The 19725-nt window shown below is 42.2% G+C and overlaps 1 protein-coding gene across 3 annotated transcripts in view; it reads left to right on the top strand.

Moving 5' to 3' along the window:
• ICA1L (islet cell autoantigen 1 like) overlaps window positions 1-4719 on the top strand; it is a 388686-nt gene extending 383967 nt beyond the window's left edge. Inside the window, exon 13 of one of the 3 annotated variants that reach the window (XM_085648962.1) lies at window positions 1584-4719. In XM_085648962.1, coding sequence (XP_085505088.1) covers window positions 1584-1699 — 116 coding nt within the window. In that variant the 3' untranslated portion in view covers window positions 1700-4719. The remainder of the gene's footprint in view (window positions 1-1583) is intronic. The other 2 variants (XM_085648961.1, XM_085648963.1) reach the window with 2 other exon arrangements.
• Window positions 4720-19725: the final 15006 nt, after the last annotated feature.

Below are 19725 nucleotides of genomic sequence, written 5' to 3' on the forward strand. Positions count from 1 at the left end.
TGGATTAGAAACTTAAGCAAAAATGTTCCCCGGTTGCATGTTTGTATGTACACACCCTGCCTCGCTCCCAGGTTCCAACTCGTGCCTCTTTCTTTCTTCCACCAGCCAGCACATCCTGTCTATCTCACTCTTGCAGGCTCTTTTTAGGTCAAGCATTCGAGACCTCTTGTATATACTTTAGTATATACTTACATGTGTATGTACTTTGTGGGCTCTGAAGAATCAACCCTAGGACTTGTCTGCTCCCGCTTAGGGACTTTTTTCTTTCTGTTCAACTGCCTCTATTTAAATGTCTTGATAGAAAACGACCAGCAGAGTTCAGTAAAATACCAGATTTGCTTTCTGCTAAGGGACTTTCTTTTTTTATTTTTCTGGCAACTGCCTCTATTTAATTTTCTTGATCGAAAACGTCTAGCAGACGTCAGTAAAATACCATAATCACTTTAGCATTCTCTAGATTCCAGTCCATAGAAATTGTCTTCCACGAGCACCCATAGACAATAATATCGTTTTCAAATCTTGTATTTTCAGTGATTTTATATTAAAAACAGAGCTTTGGACTATACCATTTCCCACTGAAAGGCATCATTTCTCTCAATGTGTTCCCATACCTGGCGTGTCACGCAGTTTGGTGCTTACTTTCCCTCCATGTTATTGAACAGTTGATGTTTCAGCACCCAGGCTAATGTTCTGCATAGCTTAATATATATAAGGTCCTAAAGGCGAGACCGATTGCATTACAAATGCTTGTTTTTAAACTTACCTGGTTGTGTGTCAAAAGCCCCCTCCAACCTCACCAGTTAACCCCCATCCAAATAAAAAACTAGTGTCTTGCCATCCCACCCACAATACCCTCTCTTGTCCAAATATAAAAAATACCCAGCATCCTGCAACCAACCTCCATCCCCCCTGTATTTCGCTCCCCGTCAAAGCCTTGCTCTTTGCTCTATGTGCACCCGAGAGATGTGTCTACGCAATCCTCTGTTGTGTGTGCGTGAGTCAGCAGAGACTTGTGACTGACGGGGAACGTGGCATTTGGTGGAGGATGATTGCTGCCTGCATTCTCCTGCCTTCGTCGGATCTGTGGAGACTCCAGAGAGGTATAGGAAGATGGTTGAGGCTACCAGCTGCCATTCCCTCTGCGCTTCGGTCTCCGGAGACCTGGGTGAGGTGGGCGGACACAGGGGCAGCCAGCGCTTTCCATAGGACATAGCAGCCGTGAGAAACATTCTTTGACTTCCACTGTTGGTACGTCATAGCAGTTAATAACTAGATTCAGAAACCAGTGTTCAATAACTAATTGTGAGGTTTTTTTATTAGCAAATTCCTGAAATGACTACAGACTTTAGATAGGGTGACTACTTACAGTTTTCGGTAACACTGCTATCGGTATGTCACTGAGACTATGTCTGTAGTGTGTTGGATCATCGTGCCTCTGATGTAGGCTGCACCCTTTTCTTTTGTAAGTGGCTCAGTGAGACATCAGACTCTGTATGTAGTGGTTGCTGGTCAGAAAAGGATAACAATGCCAAGAATGTGGTGTGCAAACCAGTGACCCTGCTTCTCTGCCTTCCTCCCTTTAGCCACGAAGAGCGGCGAGCAGGACATGTCGGCGTGGTTTGATCTGTTTGCAGACCTGGATCCACTTTCGAACCCAGATGCCATTGGGCGTTCAGATGATGACCTCCTCAGCGCCTAGCTGACGTCTCCTTCGACGACAACATCTTACTACACATCTGCATCACTGGCACGGCCTTGGAGTAAAGTTTTGTTTTTAATGATTGCAGCGAGAAGCTTACATTGTACAACATAAGTTACTCCTCGTTTTAATAGACAGCTGTCTGTGTTGAACTTTTCATTCCACTTGCACCTGTAGGAAGTGAAAGCAGACAGAAAGCCATGTGAAGGCACCTCCACAACACCAACACATAGCAGGAAGGCTTTTGCTGTACGTTTTCACTGGTTCTTGTTTCATGAAAGGTCATTCCACACGCTCCCCTGCCCTAAGGTCGTCGTGCTCCTTCTGTTACTACCTTGAGTGCTTGTCCACTCGCTCCCTTTTGATCCTTCTTCTTTAAATGGCATTGTTACTGAGGGTGGCCAGACGTTGCTCTCAAGTAAGAGGCAATGAGTTACTCAACTTGAGGTCACGGGCACTAAACACTTTTGATGACGCTAACGCAGACAGCTCTGGTCAGTTATGTCTGCCTGTTATCAGCCTTTGATGAGAATTTAATACAACTGTGTTAGACTTTTAATATTGTCCTATATAATGTGAATTAGCAGAGTGTCATGCTGCATTAGGGCCTTGAATGAGTGAGTGTGTTTATCAATCCAGACAAATGAGGCTTGTCTTTAAGATCCTTTTTTTATATATTTAACAATGATTGCAAGGCACACTAATGAGAATTTCCCCCAAGAGCACTTTTCAGCACAGGGCTCAGAACATATCCCATGACCCTCCAGTGAACCTCCCGCCAGTCAGAATGGTAGAACATACATTTTCAGAACACAGAAGGCAGTGCCAAGTGAACAACAGAAGAGGAGTGTTTCAATAGGCAAAGGGTTCACTCTAACCATGTAATGAGATAAGCAGCAATCTGCCCTGGCAGATTTGTCTCGAGCAGTAAATATTCATCAAGACACATCCAGTACTGGGCAGGTAAAAACCATGGAGTGGGGAAGCGCCATCCTTCTCTTTCTTTCTATCTCAATTATACGTCCCAGCTACGTGATAGTTCCGAGTAAAATATATTGGTTTACATATCGTTCCACCATCATGTATGTTTAGGAACCCAACTCTGTATGTGCTATAGCACCTATGTGTGCAGCAAAACATCTTCATACCTATATTTCATTGGTTTTATTCGATGAATGCACAGAAAGGGCCAAGAAAATATATTTCTCTAGTCAAGTTGCGGTAACTGTCAACTTCCAATATTTAGTATGCTAAGGATTTGGAAGTAGATCTGAACTGTAAATGTGCTGGCACGTGAATCACACAGCTCAAAGCTATTTGAAAGATAGTTTATATTGTTATTTTAAAAATTGCCATATTTCAGTTTGAAATGTGAAGAACTGACAACTCCGAGTTTCCCAAAGAGAAGGGAAGAATAACGTTGGGAAAAGCCGGATGGAACTGCAGAAGGACGGAATGTCATATCGTTATGAATGTTTGGCATTAACCGCCTGTATTCTACGCTGCTTACATGTTGGTTTCAGTATCTGCGTTATTTTTTTCTTCTGCAGCAAGCCGAGTTCATGTATTCTTATTACACCAGGGATGGTCGTTTGTTGTCGAAGGATGCTGCTAGTAGTTTTCAGATTAAGAAAGTACTCGTTTACAAAGTCTGTGAAGTGCATCTTTCATTCAATCAGTTGTTTTCGTGATAAATCTTCCCTGTGATATATTTAATTGTTCATTACCTTCAAACCCTAGAGGAAGGTTGCAGGAAAACATTTTTCAGATTAGGTTACTAACCATGGTGATTCTCAACTGGAACAGACTACCCCTTCCCCCTCCATCTACGTTCACAATATTTTTCAAGGATTCGGATCAAGTTGATGACTTCATCTTTGGCCAGTGAGCCGCACTGTGGGTATTGGAAAATAATGCAGTGACTGCATCATTCTGCTCTACCTGCAATGTTCGAGGGAACATAAACAAAGTAGCCTTCAGACCTAGATCGAGCCCTTAGGTATCTTCTGTCCTCTGAAGCATCCGATATCTTTTTTTGTACAGAGTGCAGCTTGTATTACAGTGTCTGCAGCAAAGCGAAATCCTTTAGTTGTAACTGATTTGCTGGCAAGTGATCCAAGTTACAATGGAGTCACCCTGAGGCGCTGCTACCGCAGCACTCCCCAGCCAACAACTGCTCTCCAAGATTCAATAGTAAACATTCCCATATAGAATACAGAACCTGGAACCCACTGCACAAGAAACGAAGAGCTCACTTCAGTTAGAAGCAGGCGCAACAATGTATGGTAAGGGGTTTCTGGCATTCGGGGGCAACTGTCTTCTTGAAATCTAATTGTTTCTCAGCCTTGAGTAACTTGACACCTTATGTCTCAACAACCATTATCTCTTATGTTAAAGATGATTTTGATGGTGATTACCTACTGACCATTGAGGGTGCTGTCAACAATAGTCTGAGCACCGAGGGTTGTGTTGATGGCTATTTCAAGAACAATTGTGTCATTGATGATGATGGCTTTGACGTGACAGGGACATGATTAATGGCAATGGTGGCCACTTGACAGGAACCCACAAGGGTGGGGTTTTCCATAGAAAGCAACGGTCCTGATGAGGTGTCCCTTGTTTGTTTCCTTTCTCTTTCAGCAAATGTAAGCAGTGTGGTGGAGCTATTCCCAAAATTACTGTCTTGATAGTGCCTATTTATATACAAGTTTTGAGTCTCCTCTCTTCCCCCTTCGGCCCAAATTTAGAGTCTGAATGTCCTGAGTTCCTCTCTGGTTCAGCAAAGAATGGAAGGCTGTGACACGACTGTTGCATAGGACTATGGATGCGGGAGAGTTGAGACACTGGTGGCCCTAAAGGGACAGCAGCAAATTTCACATGTAGTTTGGGCGTTAATGCATTTTGCTTAAATAGCATTATGTATCTGTTTTGTTTTGGGGTTTTTTTAAACATCATTTCAGTATTCAGTATAATTTTTATAATAGTATTGCATCCTACTGGAGTCACAGGAGTACCCCAACATTTAAAAATTCTTGTGACAATCTATGGTGGAGAAATTTAAGTATGGGTACCCACAGCCTTATCTTGGTTGCTGGTAGGGTATCTCATTTCTTAACCCCTTCCATGCGGGGCGGATTCCCCCGCTGTGCTGACCGTTACCTGCGCGGGCGTGGTCATGACGGAACGGTTCCGTCATGAGCACAGCTCAACCGACGCTCATGACGGAACCGTTCCGTCATGAGCGTCGAAGGGGTTAATGTGTGCTTGAAGAGGAAAAGCACAATAACCACTGTTTAAAACTATCTTGGCAATTATAAAAATGGCAGTTAAGAATAATAATTTTTCCAACTGTTCCACTATATACCTTACCCCTCCTCCTTTTCTGGACCATGGTCCATCTTTCAAAGTTCACACTAACTCTCCCTTCAGTTCTAAATCTCAACACCAATAGGAATAGCAAATTATCTCTAAGCTATTAGCAAAATCAAGGAAGACATATTGATAGCCTACATGCACAGACTATTTATCAGTACCATCATCAGCAACCAGGATAGTAATCTGCATCTCTGGATTGCTGCCAGTTTGCCAGACTTGCAGATTTCATTCATGAAAATATTCCTCTTTTGGCATTAGTAGTTTGTTCTAAGGCAAGCACACACAGCAATTATGAAATTACCATAGTAAAGAACTGGCGGAACAAATTAATCCTTTTTATGTTTCCCACCTCAGTGCAGTAGGACTTTGTGCATGTATTCTAATTTAGACTTTTGGAATAGTTTTGGCTTCCCATTAACACTAAAATACAACACAATGCACACTCCTTAGTAACAGCCTGATCATCGACATTTTCTCCAAAGCTTGCAATTGTCTCAATAGTCTGTGAACCAGTCTTGCCACTCCACAACACACCAGTCAGGTATTAGCAAAAAGCCATTCACAATACTCCTAATGTACAAACATGGCAATAGGATTAATGTCCATATTGAAGCTTTCCAGTAACTGTAATCTGTAACTACGGCTGCCTACTTAAGGATCTATGATATAAGGATTGAGGGGAAAAGTGAGATGTTTGCTGAACCAGGAAGAAACGTGTCTGGCTAATACATGGCCTATCATTTTCTGCCCTGAGTTGCTACAATGTTCATGAGCGGAACGGGAGGGAGACATAAAGGAGATTATCTGGAGATAGGCTGTCCACCTGACAACGAACCAATTGTCCCTCAAAGAGTAGTAACTTCTCCCTGGATTCTAGAAGTAAAGAAAAAACTTTTGGTTGATTCTCTATGGACCAAACAGGACAGCCCCTTGAGCTGCAAGTATTTCAACAGAGTCCAAGAGGCTCAGGCTGAGTTACAGCACTGGTTTCGACCCTTCAGTGCATCTTTGTAGAAACGTTGACATTTTGTTCTGCGGCCTCTGTGGAGAGTTCATTTTTCACCATGAGAGTGAAGGAGTTAAGATGGCATGGCCAACGTTAGGTGTGGCAGTAGCAGCAGTATTAACTCCCCTGGCGTTAATCCCTATTGCAACCCTAATTTGCTTGCCCCATAAGATGACTATCCTGAAGATGCATGAGCCTTAATTTTGCAGTTCACACAGCAGTACCTTTGGAAAATCCGTTGTCAGCCTGTGGCTGTGCATCAATCTAGTCTTTATTCTCACAGAAGGAACTGGGGTAACTGAACATTTTCACCAAAATGTGAAAAAAGGGAATCCATTTTTTTGTTCTGGTTCACCTTTATAATGGGGTTCTGCAAGAAAAACTGACAAAATCGGCTCCGTGACCTGGCTCGAAAAAAAGAACGGACTCCGCCCAAACACTGGAAAAACACTTAGTATTTTAGCCGGCAGTGTCTCCCTTGAACTGCCAAGCGGTTCACGAAGGCGTGGGCTTTTAACGGCTATTTTGAATGGTTAGGTTTCTTTTTCAGGTATAAACTGAAAAATAGAAAAATTACTAGAAAAGCAACTAAAATCACAAGTAATTAACTATTTCAATAGAATACAACAATTCCATAGCTAAAAATAATTAAAATATTATAGATGTTGTAAAATAACACTGTTGACGGGCCCGTCATGTAGTCACCACAGACAGTGTAAAATACTCTGCACATGTCCTGATAAAGAAGGAACTGAGTTTTAACTGAAACACGACTTCAATTCTCTTTACTATCAAATTTAAAAAAATGCACTTTAGAAGAGTGCACCCTGTTTATCACAGCAGAAGAAGTTTAAGCCAGTTCTAGTCTCATTATTGCTTGTGGAGTGTCCTGCCTCAAATGCAATATTTTCTTAATTATGACGCCTTCCGTTAGTACTTAACCCTCAAGTCATACACTGGATATGTTCAAGATATTGCTGTGATTTTTAGTTATCAGTGGGTGCAGAAGGAAAAATAGGATAAGTCTTTTGAATTGCGTCTGCATACCGTGGACAGAAAAATACTCACCCACTCGTAGAAGCAACCATTTATATGGCAGTGATTTGTTGGTGAAAATGAACTGTTGCCAGCAGGGTGTGAGGCAAAACCTTTGTTCATTTCATGTCAACTAAACAAGAGATTGCTTTCACAAAAACATTGAGTTTTGGCTGGACATAGCATGTATATTCAATACTAGGTGGCAAAGAATTACGGTGCGCCAATTTCAGCAATAAGTGAAGTCACCGTTGCAACACGTAAAGAGCTGAAAGTGATGTTTATTTTTGAGTATCTCAAGAATTGTGGTAGCGGAATTTTAAACTGGTTGTTTTTCATTACATTTTTACACCAAGTTTTTTTCCCCGAAAGGTAAATATAAGCCGTGGGATATGTGTGTCAAAAATGTTGCCTTCTAGGCATAGAGAAAACCATTTGACCCAGTGACCCTGAGACTATGGAGAAAGTGAACGTTTACGTTTTGCGGCACAGTTCATGTCATATATATTTAGCAACACTTCTGGAGTTTAGTTTTCTTTGGCTTACAAGCTCCGGGGCTGATATGAGTAGCATTACGACCTCATAGAAACGGACATCCCTTAACTTGTCCATCATAAAGTGGACTCAAAAAGGGGAAACTTCCGTTCTTAAACGGCCATTCTTAGGCACTTAAACCAGAATATAAAAACACAGTTAATCAGAGGTGTTTATCCGTTGAAACCAGTAGCGGTCCGTGGAGGGAGTTCGGTGGGGCAGTGAGGCGGGGCGGGGGAGGGGCAGGGTGGTGAAATGTAAACACCGGAATATTGATGAACGGAGGTAAGTGCACCTTTAAATGAATAAAACTAATTTTGTTGCGCGCGCTGCATCGCAAAATGCGATGCAGCGCGCGCAAAGGAATTTGTTTTATTTATTTAAATGTGTACTTACCTCCGTTCATCCATATTCCGGTGTTTACATTTCCCCACCCTGCCCCTCCCCCGCCCCACCTCACTGCCCCACCGAACTCCCTCCACGGACCGCTACTGGTTGAAACAAATACAGAAAGATAAAAAAAATTATGCATGGAGTTTTAGACTGGCTAGCATTATACTGACGAGAAAATATTCTATTTCTGATTGGGTTTTCTTTTTCAAATCATTATAATTAGATGTGTTAGTCCAATTGGTTAACCTGATGGTGACCAGGAACACAACTCCCAGAATGCAATCTTTTGTTATGCAAATTTGGGTCCTTAACGACACAGAGGGGCCGATTCCGATCCGGGTCGGAAAGCACTCCGACCGAGTCGGATCCGGAGTGTTTTCCGACCGAGCCGGACCACTACAGTCCGACCGAGCGAGTACGATGCGCACGTATGCTGTCGGACTCGGTTCGGTCGGACTCCCATAGAAGTCAATGGGAGCCAGTTGTACGACGCGTACATGCGCTCCCATTGACTGAATGGGTACATTTCGAACAAGTGCGCCCCCTACAGTGGGTACGCGTCGTAGCCATCCGCACCGTACATGCCTGTGTTGGGGAGACCCATAGGTCTCCCCCTGTGTCCGAGTCGTAGGGTTACGGGTGTCAGGGGGTCCAACGCGGACCCCCAAAGTCTGACTCCGGGAGCTTTTGCGAGCCAGACACTCCGGCTCACACAGGCTGTCCGACGCGTGCATCGTACTGGCTCGGTTGTTAATCGCATGCATTGCACGCCACGGTTAGCTTCCGACCGAGACGTACGGAGCGGTTCGGACCGGGAAACGACTCGGTCAGTGAATCTCATGTAGCTCGCATCGTACTTGCTCGCTTGTACAGCTGTACGTGTCGGCTGGAAAACACGCGTACGGCTTGTAGTTTTACCGGCCGGATCGCGTTCGGTGCCCTTCCGACCCAGATCGGAATCGGCACCAGAGTAGTCTTTCAATGGTCGTTGACCCAGGAAAGATGCAAAAGAAACAATAAATAATAATTTATGCTTTTGTGTGGTGCTTGTTACTGCATTTTATTTAGATTTGTAGTGCGGGTGTTATCAGGCTTAGTATTGCCCAGTTTGATAGTATCCATTATTACCTAAATTAACATGTTCTGTTCTGCAGTAATTTACAACAGGAGCATCTCAAGGACTGGGCTTACTTTGTGTTGGTCTTTGCCTGTGTTGGGTAATGGCACTCTACTTTATTGTCAGAGTAGATAAAAAGATCATCCATCGACGGGTACATCCATTCAATCACAGAATTACAGCATGACTTATTCATTTGATTTGATATTGTATGATGGACCTGCTGGACTCCTGCCATCACTGACATTGTCAAGGTCATGATCATACCACCAGGGCTTCATATGAATACAGACTGTTGCCATGGCCTACCTACACAGCCTCCCTTTGGCTGACAAAGTCGGCTGGGCAGGATTAGCTGGGGTGGACTATTAATGCGTGCAGTGTACTTCTCAGTTGCCTCCCCTGCTCTTGCATATATGCCCTGGTCTCTCCTGTGCTGCCTGCCAGCTCTAGGCTCACCCATGAAAGTAGCTGGGTGCGCGAGGAAGGTGCCCGCAGAAGGCCCCTACTGCTCTGAAAGCCTCAGGACTTGCCACCTACATATCGAGAAACAACATCCACAGCCTGCACCACCATAGATCACAGACAGATTAATCACAAGGTGGGCTGGTGATTTACAGGCTACCTTAACTGGCTAAATCTCAGATTTTGCTCTTGATTCATGGATTTTTCTAGCGGCTGTACTCTGCATTTGTGCAGTGGTGTAGTTAAGTGAAAGAACGTTGCGTGTTCATGCCAATGTATCTGTTATTGCTTACCTGATTCTAGGTGCACACAGGTTTGCGCATGTTGACTCTTCCTGCACCTATTCTAGGTCAGACAATTTGCAGGCCAGGCGTAGGCTTTTGCACCATCTTAAAAAGGTTTGAGCCCTAGCACTTTTTATTTAACTTTGTTTAAACATAGTAAGCACTGCTAGAGGGGTTATAACTTCATCAAAGAATATACAAGTGCAATATCCGAGGAAATGTTGATCAGAGATTAAATTAAATGCAAATAACACAAGTAACGCCTGATAAACACCACATTGATGAATGAAGTGGTTCCTGTGCAAAATGTTTAGTTCTGGACTGCACTCACACAAATGGATTTCTTTTGATAAAGTTTTCTTTATGCACTATCGAACAGTACGGGTTTTATTTTCTTATTGCTTTTATAGTATAGCAATATCTCTTTTCAAAGTGCAATGTCCTGATGGCTGTGAAAACAAGCATTGGCAAAGCCAATAGGTCTTGGACATATGAGATTTATTGGCGTTGTCAATGTTATTGTCTTTTAGCCATGTTTTATGAAGTGGCTATTTAACCGTAGAAACTGGTCTTTACCCTGCCCTTCAAGAGGCCTTTAGTGACACAAGCCACGCTAAATATCATGTTATTTAGAGGAAGGGCGATGTGGTGCGGAGCCTGAAGGCAGATCTGTCTTCAGGTTAGTCTTTCACCACATTCATAGCACCAGGTGGCGGCAGAGAAGCAGGATTGGAGGTTAAAAGTTTAGAGCCAGATTATCCAGGTGTCAGCTCCAGACGTTGAGCCTTGCGCACACAATGTGCACACAGTAAAGGGAACAAGTAACAACTGCTGGCTCAGCCAGTACGAATAACTGAGCTCCTGAGACACAGGGACAGGAAGGGAAGCTGAAGGACCACAGGAAGTGACGTACAACACAAGGATGTACGGCCCAGGTGGTAAACTGCGCTACGGAACGCTGCGGGAAGGAGTCTGGTCAGACTAGCCTGCCCTGTGGAAATTCAGCGTGCCAACAGACACGCTATTCACTGAGTTCACAGTGGTTGGGTCACAAAGGAGTTGTGACCTAACACCAGAGCAGACGACTTTGGAACTGCGGAACCAGATTTGAGCCCTGGCAACAGCCTTTGATTATTGGCAAATCAGTTTATCGCCCTGTTCCAAAAAAAGTGAATCTGAACTTGTGTAATGTACTCGGGTGCTCATGTAAAGAGCTGTAATGTCCTGCCCAAAATAAACCAAAACTGGACTACTTGTTTGCGCCAGGCACGTGCATAGCATGGGTGGACGCGAGGACGGCGAGCAGTCCAACTCTAAAGCTCACATCACCTCTTCTGAGTATGGCGGCACCAAACCCGCTGGGTCAGCACAATGATGGACGGAGGAGGCATGCAGCGATGAGGTGGGGTTGGGGGAACATGTCAAGCATCAATGAGTGAGGGGGTTGGGGCATGGAACAGGCGCCCTGTGAAAACAGCGTCTGACATTTAATCTCATTTCTGAATGCTCAGCAAATGTGAAGAGACAAGAACATGATTTACACCTCGACTTAACAACTACACTCGAAGCAAATGAAAACACAAGCATGCCTGACAAGGGCTCTTAAATAAAAAGGAAGTTACTAAAATGATTATTAAATTGGAGCAGTGGATGGACAGTAGTAATTGGTCCATGCCCTGGGAAGGGCTAAACACAGGAAGAAGCATGACGCATGCATGCCATGGACAAATTGGGAGAAAGAATAGTTGAGTGACGATGGTGCCAGCAAATTGGAAGTCTGTGGGCTGGCTGAAGCCCACAAAGTATATGTAACATGTCTCTTTCAAGACAGCGCATGCACTGTCTAAAGCCGAGACCTAAAAGGGGGTAGCTTCCGTAGAGGAGTATGGTAAATACCATTAATAATTGGGTGAAATTAATTATTTAAGTAAAAATGATTGCAAACATATTCATGTTTTTTTTTATTGCATTTAAGAAGCACACGTTGGTAAAGAAATCGAATTACATTAAAAAGATTAGACACGGATGTGTTTTCAAACATGTATTTCTCTTGAAAGCAAGTGATACTATTACCTAGTAATATTTATGAGGGCTTTATGATTTCAAACAATACGTTTAGAATAGAGACATGATATGTGCCTCATGTACTTAACAATAAAAAAATCAAAAAATATGAACTTAGCTTTCGGAAAAAAACAATATATTTTGATAATGACCAATTTAATAAACCCCTCCCCATTCATTTTCTTAACTTTCAAAAGCTCGCAGCGCTTATTCCTCGATGGTCACAGTATTGAGGAATTTTCCACTAAGCTGTTTCTTCTACAATATACCTACGTGAGCAAGTATTTTTTCTATCTAGGGTATCATTTATTGATTCACATGTGTAGAATAACACCCACTTGGGAGTGTGGCTATTTTTCATATTTCAATCAATAGCGGTTTCCATGCCCGAAGACTTTTAGTAATTGGTGATCATTTTCTTACACATTATTAGATTAACACAATTACATTTTATACATTTATAGATATCCATGAAATATTTATTGTGGCGTAACGTGAAATATTTGCAACATTGAACATGACCTACCTGCTTCATGTAGATTACAAATTCTATGACTTATTTAAGTTGCCTTTTTAGCTTCCAATTCAATATCTGATTTCGCACTTGGTGGAGGCTATTTTAATTGACTCTTCTCATGTGGGAGTAATAAGCTGAATACTTCAAGTAAAATCATAAGAATACTATCAAATTATTATTGATAGGACATTTGTAGTTATCTTGACAGTAAAAACAATATCTTTCCTGTCAGATGAAAGTAGGAAAACTCCAGCACTACCATAAGTGTTGGCTTTCAGCGTGATATGCATATTTTATTTTTGAAAGGCCAGGGTGCTTTAAAAGTGATAAACATAACATGTAGGCATTATGCATTCAGTTCAAGAATTAGTTTACAAGTAAGATATTAAAACTGTGTTTAATACTCTGTTGGGTCAAGCTGCTTTTTAAGCTATAATTTCAATATGGTGCCTCGCTTCATTAAATTGTTTTGAAGACTCTTTGCAACCACATGTGCCCTGAATGGTTTACTGTCGACAATGGGACACCTATGCCGTCTCCTCACCAAAACAACACAAATTTACTCCTTTCATTGTTATGTATGATTTGACCAGTAAGGAAGATGGAGAGATGACACTTTGCACATGGTTCTTATGAATGTAGTACTTTTTTTACTGTAATAGTTTACATTTTGTAGCAATGGAACACTACTGTGGACTACAAAGACTGGAACAATCTGCTAATGTGACAAAGCACAAATATACAGAGGTAGAGAAAAAGACGGTCTTAATTTTAGTTTATTAATGTTACTGTGTTGATGTTTAGTGGGGACCAGCTGTTAGAGCTAGAAAAAGTTGGGGTAATTAATATTTATTGACTTTATTTTTTTCAAGAAAAGAAACAACTAGAAAGAAGAAAGTTACAAACGTGCATAAATGGTTTGTTTACTTCTTTGGTGAGTAAAAGTGTCTTCTTGCCTCTTCATTCAGTGTCCCAATCATTTATGAGAAAATCATAGGGCCTGTAACAAATAAACTGTACAATAAAAACACTTTTTGAAGACAAATGAGACTCAGTTACTGACAAATCATGCATCTCATAAAAATGTAATTTTAGCATATGTAATTCTTTTTTAATGAGTACTCAGAGTTTGAGGCCTTAGTTACATGGGTCGGGGCTCTTTCAAAATGTGGGTGCACCTTGCTCACTGGCTAGGTACCAAACAAGAGCAAAATATGCACCAGAATCGAAGTTGCAGACCTCTGAATGAGGAGCAACATGCACATTTCCTGTTTTCTATTATTCAAGGTCCATTAACCTGCATCATTCACAATGTGCCCACTCAATTTGTGGCAGGTGTTATTTGCTGCTCATCAGAAGGATGAACGTCTGTGTGGGGTGCAAATTACCCCCAAATTGTCAATTTGTTTGGGGGACCAAGACGAGTTTGTGCCTGAAATGAGATTACCGTCCTAGATGCGTCACGTCCAAACCCGATAGTGGAAAGAAAACAATCTAACTATGGAGTCGATGCCCATCACTATCACCGAAAGGTGCAGTCACCTTACCTTGTGACTGGAAAAGACTTCTTCGAAGAAAAACAGCTTGCAAACATCTAGACCCTACACTAGATGGCAGGAGTATGCAAAGCATGTGAATCTACACCTCTACAGGCCAAGAAAAGATGCTTACAGGATAAGTAACATAATCCTTTTTGTTTGAGTTGTAGATTTTTCTGCAGTGGTGTCTTGTCTGTGAATCTTTGGGTATTGGAGAGCCTCATCTAGGCTGGTAGGGGGGATAGGACGCTTTTTACTTGTTGAAATGTAATGTGTAGGGTGCAAATTCTAGACTGCTCCCTAAGGTGCCTCCTACAGCGTCAGTGTCTTCTACGTTTCCAAATGTATGATAAGTGGATAAAGACAAAAGTAGTTTCTAAAATTTCCTGTGGAAGGAAGAGATTGCTTTGAGGAAATCTGCGAAAAAATGATCTCTTGTAGGACTCGAATAGGATGTTTTTTATCTTAATAATATGTAGAACATGTACAGAGCACATTTCCACCATGGTAAATATCACACAGGGCCAGTCAGTGACACGGAATGACATGAAAGAGTACCGCAAAGGGCAATTAAGGTCTAAACTGTGCAAAAAGAGTTCAATACTCCTCCTTATTACTAACTAATCCTGGGGTTGATGGCCTTCGCCACATCATGCAAATAGAGTTCCAGTGTCTTTCTAGCTTTGTTTTCCTCCAAGGATCAGAGGGTCCCAGTTATTTAAGGGGATGGCGGGGCTTTAGACACATCGTCCAAATGTTCCTGTACTCTCTCAGCCAGTACAAAGCATGAGACGAGAAAGAACATTGGCTCTGGGTTTGGCCTAACGTTTCAGTTGAGTAGCCTAGTTATTGATACTAGTACTTACATGGAACCAACCCAGCTTGAAATCAACAGAGCGCAGAACGTAACATCAAGAATAGAGAATGATTTAAACTAATTTTCATAAATCGAGCCGGAGAATAATCTAACATTTCTAATACCTCAACCTGAACCAGACTCTCTCTTGTCCAAGACAAAAGCCAGGTGCTGGGAATGAAGAAAGTGAAGGACTTGGTATCTTTATCCTACTTCTTAATATTGACACTTATTTACAAACTGTTAGATCTGATAGACACACATCTAATACAAACCAGGACCAAATTTACTTCGAAATGGCTCAACGCAGCACAGGACGGCAACCAAAGTTGCTGTGCTGTATTGCATGAAAGACACTTGCACACTTTAGGCTAGCTTGACCCATGCAAACATTATTTGCACAAAGGTACAATGGTGTATGTTTAGTGTACAAAATACAATGCTTAAATATAGTTTAAAACATTTCTCACTTTGTATGCGTGTTTTACATTACAGCACACATGCAAAGTAAAAAACATTAAACATTATGCCTGGCTCAAGGAGGCATACATGTTTGGTACAAAGCCCTGTCTACCTTTCGGTACACTGACAAAATATCGACACTCAAAATATCCCCATACAAAAATAGCATGACCAAAATATCGATGTCAAAAATATCTACATCCTATACTTATAATGGCAAGTACAAAAATATCAGAAAAAAAATATCGGTCATAAATATAGTTGTACAAAATATTGTTATATATATATATATATATATATATATATATTTCCAAAGTTCGCCTCAGCAATTGAGTCCGCACTCCATTTACAGGTGAGAAAACATTCTTTATTAAATTGTAGCAGGCAGCTTCCCTTCCCGTCTTTTCCTTTTTGGCCTAACGCGTTTCAATGGATTCAGTCCATCTTCCTCAGAGGCCATGTGAGCATTTGAAAAATGACGTGCTTAGCTCCGAAACCCTGCGTGCTCATTTAATTTCTTGATTGGCCTCTGGTTTGCCTTATACCTTCCTGGTTATAAAACAGCATTCTGTGACTTGCAGTTCACACGCACCATTTGATCTGCAACAGGTGAGCTAAGGCATCTGCTTTGGGGTGGAGCGGACCACAACCAATCCGTTTGTGGCAGGACATTGAAATAAAAGATGGCGTGCACACCTCCTGAATACTGCTGGCGCTGAGGAAGGCTTACCTAGCCGAAATGCATTCGCCGTTGCTGTACCATTTTGAATAAAGATGCCTCCATGGTTTCCCCTATTGCGGCCTCTTCTCTTTCTTTGGAGGAGGTTTCTGTGATATTTCAGCGCGGTGGTCAGAGACGCGCATCAGAGGCCCCCGCATCGTCAAGTTAGCCTGGTTCCCACTGGCTTCTGCTGTGGCAGATTTTTTCGTTTTCCAAGGGATTGGATGTACCAAAGCCCACCTCCGTGTTTGTGAAGAGATAGGGCGGTGTTGGAGTTATTAACTCCACGCTGGGCGACCTGAACTGTCAGATTTGCCCCCGCCGAATGGATTCCTGAACTGGGGGTTGATGCAGTTGGGAACCCAAGGGGGCGCCTGAGTTCAAGTATTTTACAAGCAGGAAATTGGTTTTATCGTCATCGTGATACCCTGCTTTCCGCATAATCACTGGATTACCCCCGCTATACCTACCTGGTTATAAAACAGCATTCTGGGACTTGCAGTCCACACGCACCATTTGATCTGCAACAGGTGAGCTAATGCATCTGCTTTGGGGTGGAGCGGACCACAACCAATCCGTTTGTGGCAGGACATTGAAATAAACAATGGCGTGCACACCTGAATACTGCTGGCGCTGAGGAAGGCTTACCTAGCCGAAATGCATTCGCCGTTGCTGTACCATTTTGAATAAAGATGCCTCCATGGTTTCCCCTATTGCGGCCTCTTCTCTTTCTTTGGAGGAGGTTTCTGTGATATATATATATATCCAAAAAACAAGTTGCCCTGATGCAATGGCGCCTTCAACAGCAAAGTGCTTTCAAAGCCTTTTAATATAAAACCGGCGATTCAGCTCCGACAATAACAAAACTCCTTACGCGTTTCAGAGCTCAGATGCTCGTTCGTCAGAGGGTCACAGCTGATGCAACTGAACTGCTCGCATGTACCATTGACTACATGCACATCTATTAGTATGGCCCCCGTGGGCCTCTCAGGTGAGTTCTGTGGTTTTTGGCATGCTGGTACATGTAGTTAAACATCGAGTCAATTATTTCCCCAGTGGGCTCAGTTTGTTTCAGTGTCTTTTCTAATTAAAATACCATTAGCCCCAGTGGGCTCCGGAATAGAGTCCCCAGTTTCCTTTTCATGACCTTTGCGGTGCCTGAGGCTCCGCAGACTCCGAAACCCCTAAGGCCCCCTTCTCAACTCCAAGGGTGTGGCATCCTTCACGGCCAGGCTGCCGTGCTTAAAATCCAAAAAACAAGTTGCCCTGATGCAAGGACGCCTCCAACAGCAAAGTGCTTTCAAAGCCTTTTAATATAAAACTGGCGATTCAGCTCCGACAATAACAAATCTCCTTACGCATTATATATATATATATATATATATATATATATATATATTCACTGAAAAAACCATAGGTTTCAGGCACGTTATAGCTAGGAATTAGCATTTAAAAAACCTTAGAAATTCACTGAAAAAACCATAGGTTTCAGGGGCGTTATAGTTAGCTGGACTTTTCACTCGTACAAAACCAAAGAAATTCCCCCGTTATAGTTAGTTCAGCTAACTATAACTCGCGCGCCCGCAATGCACTGCTGATGACGTCACATATTACATCACTCATGACATGGTCAGTGACATCACTCATGACATCACTGATGACATCTCAAATGACATCACTGATGACATCACTGATGTCATCATCCAGTGAATGTGTGTTTTTCTGAAAATTACATATGTTTTATATATGTATATCTCAAGGTCGATGGAAGAATAAATGGGTACATTAGTGTCTAAATGGATGATTTGTTTTTGAAAAATTGATTGTATAACTGACTGATTAAGTGCATCTTAGTGAATACATGGCTTAGTGAGTAATGTTTAAATATGTAAATATCTGTATCAGTCTCTCACTTTGTGTATAAGTGGCTGCATGGGTTGGTGAGTAGCTACATGAGTGTCTATATAGGTTATTAGTTGGTTTTTGAGTATCAGTATAAGTGTCTGATGTCTGTATGGTTCGGTGGGGGGTATTACGTAGTGCATAGGTGCATGAATGAGCGACTCACTGTTTGTATGTGTTGAAGACAGCATGTGTGCAGGACTGTATGGGTGGATGAGTGTGTGCATGGGTGTGTTAGTGAGTGAATGACTGTCTCAATAGTGTCTTTATGAGTAACTACATATGTTTTAAACTAGTATATGTGAGTATTGGTGTATATAAGTGAGTATATGTGAGAGTGAGAGATTGAAAGAGTTCCTGTATGAATAAGTATGTGTTTCTATAAGTGATTGTTTAAAAGACTAAGTATGTGTAAGTTTCTCTAGAAGTAAATGTGGTGGTGTGTGTATAACTGTATATGCAGGTTAACGGATGTTTGATTCTTTATTAGCATGAGTGACTATGTGTGTGAGTAACTTTATGGATGAGTGGCGTTGTGTAACAGAATGTATAGGTGTATGAGTACATATGATGAGTGAGTACATGTATGAGTGACTGTATAGGACTGTTGGTGAATGAGTGGATGTGGATGTGGATCTTACAATTACTGAGTAGGTTGTTGTAACTGGTATTGGTATGTCTATTGTTTTGAAATTTTTAATTTCTATTTTTGAATGTGTGTATCAAAGGTTATATTAGGGGGAGAGGAGGTCTGCCACTCCATCACAAGGATGATGTCATCAGTGATGTCATGAGTGATGTCACTGACCATGTCATGAGTGATGTAATATGTGACATCATCAGCAGTGCATTGCGGGCGCGCGAGTTATAGTTAGCTGAACTAACTATAACGGGGGAATTTCTATGGTTTTGTACGAGTGAAAAGTCCAGCTAACTATAACGCCCCTGAAACCTATGGTTTTTTCAGTGAATTTCTAAGGTTTTTTAAATGCTAATTCCTAGCTATAACGTGCCTGAAACCTATGGTTTTTTCAATGAATTTCAAAGGTTTTTTAAATGCTAATTTCTAGCTATGCCTACAGAGATAGGACATGTGAAGAAAGAAAAAAAACCGCACAGAAAGAAAAAAAAGAAATGCAGAAAGAAGCAACAGAAGTCCTCAAAGACGAAGAAAAGTGCAGGAAGAAGTATAACGTGCAGAAAGAACAAACAGAAGAGCAGAAACAAGCCTTGTTGCAAAATCATCCTGTACCCTCAACTTTTTCAGACGGATACTGGTGGTAACTGAGTCTGACTTACCAGTCCTAGAGCCAGTGCTATGTTAAAAGACACTCAGAATACAGCGAAAACACCTACATACACTAGGGCACACTATGCGTTGGGGTCCCCCTGTGATTAACATGACCTCCTCTGTAAGCCCCTAGTATATAATAGGGCAGGGGATTAAAACTACCTCTTAAAACGCACCACAGGGTGTGTTTGAACACGTCACCTCATGCCCCGTCCCCTCCCTTCCCCACTGTGTAAACATGCCCTGTAGCCGTTTTAAGTTGGGAGATTAAGTCCCCTTGAATCCTAAGGGTCCTTAGGGTCCAACTAGACCACTAGGTACCTCCAGTAAGCGCCACAGAGCTGCGTTGCAGAGAGGTGTAAAAAGTGGCACGGCCTGCACCACCTCTCTGCAACGCAGAGCAGTGGTGCTTACTGGAAGCACCTGGTGGGCTAGTTGGACCCCAGGGTCCCTCAGGATTGAAAGG

Source organism: Triturus cristatus, chromosome 3_2 (genome assembly GCF_964204655.1).
Source record: "Triturus cristatus chromosome 3_2, aTriCri1.1, whole genome shotgun sequence".
In the NCBI taxonomy this organism is placed as follows: Eukaryota; Metazoa; Chordata; class Amphibia; order Caudata; family Salamandridae; genus Triturus; species Triturus cristatus.